We start from the raw sequence: 13,361 nt of genomic DNA, 5'->3' as shown, positions 1-13,361 counted from the left end.
TGGTAGACCTCAAGTCCACTGACAGGAGCCCTTTCTGGATGTTGCCCAATGTACCAATCCATTAGTATTTACCTGTTCCCTTTATGATTTTATACTAACTCAGCAAACATGAGTCATGCTTCCTGAGCTATGTTGACTATCCCGGCAAAATAGTGAAGGCTGAGGAGATGAGGGCATAGGAACTACTGATGTTTAGTTAGTGGGTCAGGAATACCAAAGGCCCACCAACACTTGGTAAGATGAGGTCAGTCTTGCGATCCGTTAACTTGTAGGCAGTGACACTAACTCTGAGTAGTTAGTGTCAGGACCTAACTAGATTAAAGCACAGAGCGTCCTGTAACTGTCTAGGGAGTCGGAAGGTTGCTTCGTGTGGGAAACCCTGCCCAGATCAGGAATGGGGGGTGGTAATGGGGAATCACTTGGCGTCTGCCTCAGTGAGTGTGGACAGATTCTGAAATTGATGCTTTGTGGAAGCTGCAGGTCCCGCTCTCAATTGATTTCACCTAATGTGAAGGATGGGACCGGCTTCTCGGCTCTCCCCATCTCCCGTCAGTATTAATCTCAGATGGACTCACTTTCAGAGCAAAGAGGGGCATTCACTTGATGGAAACATTCCGCTCTGGCCATGCCTCATCCAAAAGTGCTGTGAGAGAGACAGTCTGAGAAACAGACTTTTATCAGTTTCTCTTTATCACAGAGCAAGATGTTAGAATGGCCTAATCCATTTTCACTAAGAATATGCCATTTCCAAGCTTCACCTTCAAAAAAGAGCTATCATGGTACTACCTGTCTGTATTTCTGAAAAAAGAGCCCAGTTACGCTGACTGAGATGGGGAAAAACAGAACATCCCTTTTCTTTAAAACACGGTATTGTGCTTTCCTTGAAGCCCATCTGGTGTGTGTGTTGGGTTAGGAAGAGGCAGTGCGGGTGGGCATGATGGTGGCTTAGCCGCCATCCGTCATTCCATACTCACAGGGCTGAAACTTCTCGCACTCTCCACAATGGGCCTGTATCCAGTGCAACGGCATAGATTCCCTGGGTGAGAAAAATACACAGTTTCAGCTCCAAGGCCATTTCTCTGAGCTTGCTGTATCTCTCTTCACCCACAACACCTCCTCTGCCAGTCATTTAAAATCCCAAGGGTCTTTCTAGATTTCACACATGTTATCAGGAGCTACTTGGGACCTATTTGTGGGGTGCAGTCTTAAGAGAGGTACAGAAAAGAAACATTGTGAAAAGAAAAGACAAAATCAGAGGGAACCACTGGAGGGATAGAGCTCACATGCCAGAGAGGCACATCACTTGTGAACACTCAACTGCTTGGATCCATACTGTGTTCCAGACACTTGTATAAACAAAGCGGAATTTAGGAAAACACCCCGTTCCAGGAAATGAGCTAACTGCCCTTAGCAGGGGTCCTTCACCACCCACTACAGTGCCAAAGGTATTTCCCCACCAAGGGCCTCCAATGAATTCAAAGGACAATAGGTGGCCACCAATGAATTCAAAAAGTAATAGGTCCCACCAATGAGAAATAACCAACTCATGCTGTAACCTAAAGCCTATACCCTGAAACAGTATAAAGGGGTTGGGCCTTGTTCTTTGGGGTCACCTCTGTCCCGATTACAGGGCCACCCCAGTGCCCTGGATTATTAAACCTCTTGCTTATTGCATCGATCTCCGACTCTGTGTCTTTGTGAGTGGGACATCCTGAGCATAGGGCTCCGAGGGCTTTTCTCGAGTCTTACACGACAAAGATGCACCACCTGTTAGATAAGACTAGTGTTCCCCAAATCCAGTCCTTCCTTGTAACCTAACCTATCACACACGCAGCTGTTCCTGGCTTTCTCCAAATTGCCTTGTGGGATCTGGGACCCAGGATACAGCTGCTTCAACCATGTTTATTGTATGTCATTGACCCGATTGAGGATCTCGTGTCTCCACCAGCTTCCAACAGAGGGTGTCAGGGTAACTTGTTAGCTGGCAAGCAGGGTGGAATCAAAGGCCTTGGCAAGTTCTTAAGGATCAGCAGACAGCATCAACATATCACATACTTTCAGAGGGACTGACCTCGACACAGAGGGGTCACCTCACACTAAGATTGGGAAGGACAAGTCTGAAGGCACAGCACCCTTGTTTTATCAGGATGTTCCTCTTCTGTCATTAATCCAGTCCTTTTAGACTACTGGCCCTCACTGTTACCAGATGAGATAAGTAGACTCAGACTGACGGCATTTCTGTTCTGTTCTGTATTTTGCACAGAATTTTCACAGACCCTTTCAACAGACCAAATCTGCATCCACTGGAGCTTGCGAGATGATTCTTGCTAAGGCCAAGGCCTACAGATACAGCATACTGCATGCCACACAGCAGGCAGTTGTTAATGAGTATAGAAGGGCAAGGGACTAAATCAGAAGGAAGATGACTCGAAATATGTATACATTTCACTCAAATGAGTAAAGACAAGGAGGGTACTCGTAAGGCCAGGGGGAGCAATGACAAATGGAGTCTCCATAGTCCTCTAGAGAAAATAGTATGAAAAAATCAGTCCTGTAAACAAATTCAGACAAGGCACTAAAAGCATGGGTTTGACATCAATTATGACTTTGAGTCTTGGTGGAAAGAGCTTTTGAGGTTTATCGGGAACCTCTAAAGCCTGAATCGATGAGACTCAGTCAAACAGGTGGTGATGTTTTAAAATAAAAACTAACATAGGAGGCAGGGCCCTAGGCTCATCAAGTATCTGAGTGGAAATCCAAGAATGTCACAGAACAGAAGAGCGTTGAGACCATTCAGAAGAGAACTTAATGAGAGACTCAGGCTGTTGGTTCTGCACAACACTACAGGCCGAGCTGCGTCCTGGAGGCAACTGTTCTGATTAACTGCCCCCTTTACTAACTTCTATTTTAACCTGATTCTCTGATTCTTAGCTGTCTGTATCTTTTGAAATCTGCTTGTAGTCCCTCGGTTTTCAGCAAAAAGCCTAGATTCCCTTCTTCATGAACCCTTCTTTCCCTTCTACTCAAGGATCTGCCTGAACGTTTCCTTTGAGCATCCCTGCAGCCCTCATGTGGAAACCCTTCATACCATCAACACCTTCCTACCGGTTGGGTCAACATCTGACTGTTAGAGGGAGTGTACAACATGGGCCACCTAGGCCAATGCAAGGTATGGATAGGATATTTTTTGAAGAAGCAGGAACAGAGGAAGCCACAGCTGAGAAAGCGTCCTCTAGTGACCCCCATTTGGGAGCTTCTACCTCTGCTACAAAGCAGGATGGGGATAAAGAGTCAGAGGAACCAGTGTCAGGCCAGAGTGTCAAGCTAACTGTAGAGGCTACCACGTGACAATGGCAGGTGTCGGGGCCAGGGTCTCTGAAGGTGAAACATGTTTGATGTTCTTCAGGGTAGTACTTGAAAAGGCAATTTCAAAAAAGTGCAGCATAGGGCCAGAGCCTCCCCTCACTGGTCAGAAACCACAGATGGACACACAGCACAAAAGCAAAGGGAGCACTCCGACGTAGGAGTTAGAGAGGGTTGTTGGCTGTGACAAGAAGGGAGGGAAGAGGACTCTGATCAGATTGCTTTCTGGTCAGCAAAACCAGAAAGGAGATAAGAGATGTTAAAAGTCACCAGGCAAAGCAGAAAATGAAAGAGTGTGCCCCAGAGCAAGCAGTGTCAGGCTGAGTAAACCTGAGACTGAGATAGGTTTTGGTGAAAATGTCATCATCAACAACACATCAAAAGGGGGACAAACACAGAGCTCAGTGAAGATGGAGTATCATTAAGAGACATCAGAGGGAAGCCACTGGTGCCTCATTCTTATAATCGCCCCATGTATCTCACAATTGGAATACCTGGTAATCCAGCATCAGCTCAACCTTGTTCAAAAAGCCTTGAAGTCCAAGAAGCGCGGAGTCTTAAGAGGACTTGTAGCCCCTTTAAATGTTCTAGTGTCAGATGGATCAAGTGAATGGTGTCTTATGACAAGATGGGCTTGAGAAATTGTGAGAAGCAATCTTTGTGAGATGTAACAATAGACCAGGTGGTTCTAGAACACTGGAGACAGGTGACCTTTGGTTTGGTTTTCATTTTAAGATGAGTATTAGGTGAGGTTGACTCTGCTCTTGGCCACTTCTCTGGATCTGTTCTGAAAGGGGTTATATTGGATGACAGAGCTCAGGAACAGTGGTCTCTAAGAAGACACTGGGAATGAAGGAAAGATAGCCTTCTCTTTCGGAATAAAAATTCTAGGGTGGCTCTGATCTGCTGAATACCTCAGACACAGCACATGCATGTTTCACGACATTGGTCAAGTTTTGGTTCCTCTGTAGCAATGACAGAAAATGTTAATGCACAAGCCACAATTAAACAATGCTTCAGTGTTAATGATGTTGATTAATTTCCTCATAAAGCTCTGCTTGGCTTATTCTAGTCAATAGTTTAGTCCATGACTTGCATAAGGACTGAGGGGAATGTGCATCAGATTTGCAGAGATAGAGAAAGTAAAAGTGTCTTGGCAGGAGGCAATGCACATAGAAGACCTGAGAAGAATACAAATTTCAGAAAGGACAAAGGTAAAATTACACTTTGAAGTCTCAAGGCAAGAAAAGGCATGCACATTTATGAGTCACTTTTTTTCTCAGTTCCTAAGAGCCCATGATTTCACGAGCATCAGTCATATCCAATAACAAGTGTGACAGCAAGGGAGGCTCAGCAAAACACAAAACCACGAGGTTGCTGCTTCCTTAGGCTAGCTCCAATTGCACAATTAACAGATCTCAAAGTCTTAACATTTCCAAACACCATCCCTGTAGCATTGAAATCACATCAGTCACGCCCACACAGGCATGCTGATGTGTAGTATATTAAAGTCACAAGATATGTCACTGAGAACGTTACAGCTACATGGAGACTGTCCTTGACTTTCTCCTGGTTGCCTCAGTCTCCCTGCTCAACTGAGATGAAGACTTTTCAACATTGATTAAGAAGAGTAGATCATGAGGCTCAGGATATACACATGCACCAAGGGCTTTGGCTTTCAGTGCAGGAAAATGCTCCAGCATCCCTGCTGCCTCATTAGCCTACATTGTAAGAAGTCATCAACTTACCACCCAAGGTTTCCATTATCTGTTCCGTGGAGGGCTCCGGGTGGTTTCTCAGGAGAGTGTAGATGCTCATCACCATCCCGGGAGTGCAGAATCCACACTGGGTACCATGGCCTTTAGCAATCCTTTCCTAAAAGTGAAAAGTGTGAGTACTCCAGACTGAGAATTTCAGAGTGGAAAGTCCATGGTCTGTGTGTGTGTGTGTGTGTGTGTGTGTGTGTGTGTGTGTGTGTGTGTGTGTGTGTGTGTTGTTGTGGCTGCGTGGGTATGAGTTCATACATGTGTGCATGTGTGTGTACAGATGCTCGTGTATGTAGAAGACAGAGAAGACATCAACTGTCATCCTCAATTGTCCATCACCTCATTGTTTGAGTTTGGGTTCCTCACCCTCTGCCTTCTTAGTGTTAAAATTATAGGCAAGTGCCACTGTACCCAGTGTTTTACACGAGTGCTGGGGTTCGTACACAGTTCCTCATGTTCATGAGGGAAGCTCTCTATTGGCTGAATCTACTCCCCAGCCTCGCTGATAGTCTTTATGGATTACAACTTCTTATGATATGGAAAGGTACTACTTAGGCTAAGACAAAATCCTTGCCCTCGAAGATTTTATAGCTCAATCTTGGGACTAATACACAATCTTGGTAGCAGACTACTATAGCACAAATGCTAAATGCCAATGTGTAGAACCCAAAACATTTTTCTGGCTAGAACTGGCAGCATAACTGGCTATTCACATAGAACACACATCCCAGTTTTCCTCATTTTCTTGTCTAAACCAAGATAAAGTTGAATTGTCTCCTTTGTAGTCTTTCTGGTAGACCCTGTGTATTCCCAGAAAGTGGGGGGTGGGGTCTCTGAGGCTGTGGGATGAAGGAAGCCACTCAGTCTACCAGCGACCTTCTTCAAGCTCTTCCACACATTTGCATGGAGTAGCAATAAAGGGGACAGAGTCCTTCACTTACATTTCTGTCCTCTAAAACCCACAATCCATGGTCTGGACAACTAAAGAGGCCTCATCGACCCGTGTTCTAGTTTCATTTCTTTTACTATGACAAATACCTGACCAAAACCAACTTTTGAGGGAGAAAGGGTTTATTTGGATTAAAATTCCAGCTCACAGTTTCTCAGTGAGGGAAGTAAAATATGGAACTCAAGATAGAAGTTTAAAGGCAGGTAGGTAGGCTTGCTATTCCATATAGCTTTCATTACCTCTAAACAGGGAACTCAAGTCAAAATCAAAGAGGTGTGGTAAGAACTGTGGAGGATGCACTTGCTGGCTGTCAGGGAGGCTTATGCTTAGCTAGCTTTCTCATATAATTCACCACTGACTTAGGGAATGGTGCTGCCCACTGAGGGCGAGGTCTTCCTACATCAATTAACAGTCAAGACAATTCCCACAGAAATATTCACAGACTACCCAAATCTAGACAACTCCTTAACTGAGGTTCTCTACCCTCAATTAAGTTGCATCAAGTTGTGCTTAAAGATAACTAGGACAACTTTTTAAATCTTAAGCTTATTAAAACCTGCTCTTACCTGGACAGGGTGTATTCTGGTTTTGGTGCTTCCTATGCCTTCTACTGTAGTGACAGCAGCCCCATGGAGAGAGCAGATGGGGACCAGGCAGGCAGCGGCGGAGAAATGACTTCAAAGTTCATGTAGTGAAGTAAAAAAGAATCCATAGAAACAATAGTAGTATTGGAAAACAGAAAGAAAAACATGCATTTATAGGATTATAATCACTTTGACTTGAAGATAATTGCATGTTAAAATTAATCATCAAATAAATGATTTTGAATTTATATGTCTGTTTAAAAATAAATACTGTTAACTAAGAAAGTCATTGTCTTCCCAAATTATCTTGTCAAAACCAGGAGTTGAAATGTTCTTGGTTGATATATCCATTCCATCCTGTCAGCTGTGAAAGCAGTTGATAAGGACCTGCTTGTCCTCTGAGCAATATGGGTATTTGTGGTTCTAGAAGAAGTTAAGTGAGATGCCCTGTAAGGCAAGTCACTTAGTGGTTACCTCAGAGTCCAAGTTCCATGGATGCAAACATCTTTACCTGGTTCTCTGTGCTTAGGGCAAGAGTAGTTTAGTGCGTAGAAGAAGGCAGCCTTTCACAGCTCTCTTGGAGTGGCACTTATACAAAGAATCTTGGCTTTACAGACCAATGGACTTGAGCTCATGATCTAATGTAGTGGGGCTCACTAGTTCTCTGGATATGGTGAATGTACAAATTCCCATAGAATCCCAGTTTCCATCATTTGTAAAATGCAACGCCAACATTGCTAGGACTCGGTGCAGTTCTGTGCCACATTCTCCAGATGGTAACTTAGATTGTTTATTTCAGAGTCCTCCATAGAATGGCATGCTGCCCCGGTGTGCCAGGAGTAAACCCTATGGAGAGTCAGGGTTGGAGTCAGCCACAAGCCTGCAGGTGGAGGGTAGGTACCTGATCTTTTTGGAGATGGGGTTGTATCTTGAGATCATCACTGTGCAGGCGCCACAGTCACCTCCTCCACAGCCATACTTTGTCCCTGTGAGTTGGACTGGAAGGGTTATGGTTAAGGAAGAAAGGGGAACTTGAACTTTCAGTTCTTATTATAAAATCTTTACAAGGATAGCATCAGAATGGGTGTTTATCCTTTCTTTTCCTGTTGCTGTGATAAAAAAAATACTCGGGCAAAAAAAGGTTTATTCTGGCTTACAGTTCAAGGTACAATCTATCATGCTAGGGAATCTGGACATCAGAGACTTGAAGACACCCAGATGATATGCACAGTCAAGAAGCAGAGAACTAATGTGGACATCAGCTCTCCATGGGCTTTCTCCATCTCGTACAGTCCAGGACACCCTGCCCAAGGATGGCCCCACCCACAATTAACCTTCCACAGGCATGCCCAGAGAACATCTTTCAGGTGATTCTTGAGTCTGTCAAGTTGAAAACTAAACACCACAGAGTAGGCCTTCGTGAGGTACCTCACTCCCCTGACAAATGATTGGTGTTTAGTGTAAGTCAGAATGCAGGATCTCACGAGATAGCAGTCACTGCCAAGGGCCAAGTAGTCAGACCCACAGACCTCCAGATCTGTGGAGCAAGGGAGAGCCCTGCCTTCCCCATGGCCCCAGAACTTTGAAGTCCTGATTCTTCCTGCTTAGAAACACTCCAATTTTGCTTTCACATCAGTGTTAGCCCTTTAATTACACAAAGTCCGGAAGGAAACCAAAAAACATTCCAGTCATTGAAAATGAGCATTTCCAGTGTAATTAGAGACTCTACAATACAACTTCTATTGATCAAGGCAACAGAAGGAAGGAGAAAAATAAAAACAAAAACTAAAAACACAATAAAAGCTGGTGTGCTTGGCCTAAAAAAGGGGGGGGGGCAGAGAAAATTACAGTTGCCAGACACAAATACTTAATGCTTTCAATTCATTCTTGAGTTGACAGAGGGGAGGACAGAGGGTCACGCCTCATTGCCCTCACAGTGTTAGGTAGCTAGTTAGAAATCAGCACGTTTTTTCATAGTCCTGAAAAGCTTGGAGAGAATTGCCATCAATATTTTAATTCATCTGTGAACTCTTTTTTTTGTGTCTTTTTTTTTTTTTTTTGGTTCTTTTTTATTTTCGGAGCTGGGGATCGAACCCAGGGCCTTGCGCTTCCTAGGCAAGCGCTCTACCACTGAGCTAAATCCCCAACCCCATCTGTGAACTCTTTATACAACACTACTGACTGACCAGGCAAGCTGTTTCCACTAGTAGTAAATGGTGGCCAGTCTGTCAAGGGGTCGTCAACTATATTTTGCTTGAATTTGAATTTGAAGCTGACTGCCCAAAGCTTGTGACTGACTGGCGGGAGTAGGCATAGGCTGTAATAGAGAGGTTACTGTTTTGCTACATGGGTTGATGGACTTGATGGACTTGTCAAATTACTTTCTAAATAAGTTACTCCTGCCCATAGATCAATGCTGCCCTCTGATTTGGTCCAAACGCTTCCCCCCACCCCCACCCCCAGTGGGCAGCTCCACTATGGAGACTCATAATTGGTCAAAGTGATGAAAATAAGCAACTGCTCAGCCATAAGCTGGACATCTCCACCATCCCCTCCAAGACTCAGAGAGCATTATGGGAGAGGCTGTCATCTGGGCATAATATCGCCATTGAACCGTTGAGCTCAGAGCAGCTGTGACTACCTGCCAAGAGTGGGACCATCACATCAATGTTCTATAATTGGGGGTGGGATGTCTCATGAGGAACCACAGCTCTGAGTATTTATAGACAGTTAATGGGTGATAGGAGAGGAAGCGATGTTTTTTTTCAAGGGCATAACCACTGGTAAAGTGGTCATGTTTTGGTAATAACCTGTACCCATGTTCCTGTGAGCAACCCTGGGAAACTCACTGGGCTGTAAAAAGGAAATATATGTACAAAAGTGGACGGGGACAGTTAGTTGGGAAGAGGAAGGAGGTCATCAAGAGTGGGAGGGGCATGAGAGTAACAGGATAACTCAAAGCACATTATATATGTATAGGTATATATGAAAGTATCAGAATAAACCCAGTACTATATGTAATGAATACAGGCCAATAAGAGTGACAACAAAAGACAGAGCTTCAAGGTTGTCGTGGAGGGACCGCTCTCTCACCACCAGTTTGGACTCCTTTTCTACAACCCCGATAGCCCAGCAATTTTTCAGGAAGGAGAAGTATCCCAACTGCCCAACCTCAGAATTTGACACATCCAGTGAAGAGATGGAGAAAACATCATCGTCCATGAGGAAGGAGAAATAGAGAGCAGACAAAGATCAGGTTGGTAGAGGTACATCAGTATAGGGCAGGCAACCCAGCAAAGTGGGGCCATTTTCTTTTCTACTTTATTTCTTTTTAGAAAAGGTCTCAAGTAACACTGGACTGATCCTCCTGTCTCCACTTCATGAGCTACAGGGGTCATCTCCATGTACTAACACACATTATTTATACATGGTACTGGTGACTAAACCCAAGGCTTTGGTCATGATAGGTATGAATTATACCAATTGAGCTTCATTCCCAGTCTAACCCAGGCCATTTTATAGATTTTTATTTCACTATCTCTTTATTTTTAACCTGGGCCATTATATGACTTTTGGCAAAAAATAAATCAATCTGTGTTGTACCTCTGGCCCATGTGGAGACATGATTTTTAAAAACTACCAGGAAGCTTATAAGATTATCATGTAGGTTTCTGATAAAGAACAAAGACTATCTCCCTCCATAGTTAATTCAAATGGCCCTGACAGTCACGTGGACTGGGGAATGTTCCTCAGAAAACTCTGCTCCAGAGGCATGAGGAATAGAACATACTACTTCAACATACAGGTTGGCACCATTGTCCTTTCAGCCATCATCCACACTCACCTTTGACAGGGCTTTCCTCTTCAATGACCTCTTTGGGCACTGACCACTGTCACCCATGAGAATGCCCATTAGTTTATAATATATTTGCCTGCCTTCCACATCCTGCTCTCTGTCTTGTCTGAGCACAGCATTGGGTAGTTAAGGGAAGGTCAGACCCTGGTAACAACAGCACATCTAGCTAGCAAGGTCAGCATAAACTATCAAAGCAGAAAGAGTGCATTGCACGTCCTTGAACACACATACACATGTGCATGCACACACTCATGCATATACATTTGTAGACACACACATACACACTCATGCACACATACATGTGCATGCAGGCTTGCACAGAACTTCTCATTTGATTTCTTGGACACTTTTCAAAACTTTTTGGATACTAAAGCTCACAAACTCACAGCAAACATCATCAATGTATGTCAGAGTATTTCTACTTGGATGTTCTTATTTACTGCTTGGGGACAGGGAGAGGGAGGCCTGTTGTCATCTAGAGATTGAAATTTGGGAACCAGTCAAATTCACTTCTAGAAGACAGATTAGCCAAATATGATTTTTTTTTTCAGAATAGATTTGGATTCTTGGAAGCATATTCTTAATTTTTTTCTGTATAATGTGTGTGTGCGCGTGTATACTCGAGTGCCTTAGTATGTGTATTGAATCAGAGGATCACATCAGATGTTAGTCCTTTATTTTGTCTTAAAACAGAGTCTCCTGTTCACCGCTGTGCTGCTAACCCAGGCTAGCCCACAGACTTTCAGAGACTTTATTCCCTTTAGCTTCCATCCTGCCGGAAGAGCACTGGGTTAGCAGACGTGCACGGTCGGATGTGCGCTGCACTGCTAGGCCTTACATGATCTCTGGGGATCCACACTCTGGTTCTCACACTTGCACACACTCTCTCCCACCTCTGCCTGCTTCTGAACTTCAGGTTCTGATCAGAATCTCTGTGTGACTCTTGAACTTGTATACATTTGGAAGCAGTGTCCTGTCCAGTCCCATTTACGAGGCAAGCAACCTCAGGTCACACCGTCCCGGTACACAAGTAAAACACTCTCAGTTCTCTCTGAAATGTGGGACTAGCTCTGTGAATGCAAGAAACTCCCCGTTCCCAGAGTTGCAAAGCTGGCTTTATTTTCTCAAACAAGCAAAAGGATACTGATTTTTCTCAAATAGAACAATAAATTAACCTCAGGGTCTGCATTCCTCTCAATGACCTAGACAGAGGAAGCAACTGTAAGCTGAGACGCTTTCTATTTTGGTTTCTAAATAGCAACAATGATTTAGAACATATTTGCTGATTTTGATTGCCCGACTTGATTAAACACCCATCCCTCTTTGCAACTATGAAATTATATATACAATGCTATATTGTTATACTCCAGCAGGAAAACGTCTGGCTTTGTTTTAGAGGAGCAACAGAGATTCAACAAACTTTTGAATTCTTACACGATATGGGTTCAGGAAAATAAAAAAATTGAAGAGCCGTACATTTAAAAACATCCGTGCATTCCTACATTAGAAGACAGAGAATTAAACTAAGAGTTTTGCTTTGTTTTGGTCTGCGTTCTCCATCCAGCTTTGAAAAGTTAAGTAAACAGGAGCTTTGACAGCAGTAGAGAAGCAGCATTCCTTCAGCAGCCCTAGGAAAACATTCATGTCAATCCGCACCCCTCCCTTTAGCTTTAGTGTTCTAGAGCAATGGCCATCTGCCCAGGAAGTGATCACAGAGCAAGGAAAGGAGCCCAGAGATGAGAGCCAAGGCCTCCCCAGAATTTGTTAGCCAACTGATCTGGCCACATTGCACAATGACCCTGAGCCTTCAAAGCATAGCACGAAGAACACACACAATACACAACACACAATACCATAAGCTGAGCTTAAACTCTGACTGCCTTTCCCTGGGCCAACAGTGCTGAGAACAGTGATCTTCACGTCATGCACAATTGCCAAGACCATCCAGCACATACGCAAAGACTGTATAGCATAGTCATTGTCTTGTCTAGGTCTCAGGAGCTCAAGGCAAAAGACGAGGCTTCAGCTTCTTAGCTGAGTCAAGACCCTTCGTTTGGTTATTTGCTTGTTCATTTACCTTTGAGACAAGAGTTTCATTACATAGCCCTTGATGTCCCAAAACTCACTTGAGACTAAGCTGGCCTCAGCCCCCCTCCAATTCTGACAGTAGAGGCATGAGTCTAACCTTAAGAATCCATTTCAACATGTAAATCGACAGTTCATTCTGGCCTTCTGGTATGCTTACTCTTCCAGTCTTCATGACCAAAGATTTTTAAAAGCATCTGCGAATGACCTAAAGACCTTGCACTCTGGATGTGTGCATGCAAGCAGGTGAAAGCAGAAGTTGGGGTGCACGGAAGTTTGAGTGAGCGCTGGAAGAGGAGTGCAGGAAGTTAGAGGATTCTCTTGCAGGGAAGCTGGTGCCCAATGCTTAGGTACTTTCAAACATGATGAGGCTCGGTTTGGAGACACATAACTACACACTTTCCCCCTACTAGTCCCAACACATTATAGAGTCTCTCTTCCTCCCTCCTTTGTCTCCCAAGAAGCATGGCAGATCACTAGATCTATCAAGCAACAGTGCCCCCGCCCCACACAGCCCTTCATTTGGCAAAGCGAATTACAGATTGTTTCTACCCCCGTTTCTCATGTACATTTTTAATTACAGCGTAGGGAACTTACTTTTTTCCCATTCACAAAGAAAATGAGCTCATCTGACTCCTTAGAACGAGACATTACTTGAGGACAGCTGCCCACACTCTGTGCAGTTGTGCCTAAGGCGTCTGTTGACAAGTCCACCTCTCAGATGAAGTGCTACGCTCCGCTCTGCAGGAAAATGAGGA

The 13,361-nt window shown here is 44.1% G+C and overlaps 1 protein-coding gene across 6 annotated transcripts in view; it reads right to left on the bottom strand.

Annotated features, from left to right (window-relative positions):
• Window positions 1–13,361, bottom strand: part of Aox3 (aldehyde oxidase 3) — an 86,313-nt gene extending 72,952 nt beyond the window's left edge. For 3 of the 6 annotated variants that reach the window (XR_005488951.2, XM_039084036.2, XM_039084040.2), the window contains exons 1-6: window positions 13,201–13,361; window positions 11,663–11,720; window positions 7,564–7,660; window positions 6,645–6,753; window positions 5,112–5,238; window positions 975–1,036 (exon numbers count right to left, since the gene is read on the bottom strand). Coding sequence is in view for 4 of the 6 variants with exons in the window: in XM_039084036.2 (XP_038939964.1) it covers window positions 975–1,036; window positions 5,112–5,238; window positions 6,645–6,753; window positions 7,564–7,660; window positions 11,663–11,720; window positions 13,201–13,254 (507 nt within the window). In the remaining 2 variants the exon portion in view is untranslated. Of the gene's footprint in view, window positions 1–974; window positions 1,037–3,857; window positions 5,035–5,111; window positions 5,239–6,644; window positions 6,754–7,563; window positions 7,661–11,662; window positions 11,721–13,200 lie in introns of those variants that run through there. The other 3 variants (NM_001008527.2, XM_039084037.2, XM_039084038.2) reach the window with 3 other exon arrangements.

This window comes from Rattus norvegicus, chromosome 9 (genome assembly GCF_036323735.1).
Source record: "Rattus norvegicus strain BN/NHsdMcwi chromosome 9, GRCr8, whole genome shotgun sequence".
In the NCBI taxonomy this organism is placed as follows: Eukaryota; Metazoa; Chordata; class Mammalia; order Rodentia; family Muridae; genus Rattus; species Rattus norvegicus.
This window is presented reverse-complemented; position numbering and strand designations above follow the sequence as displayed.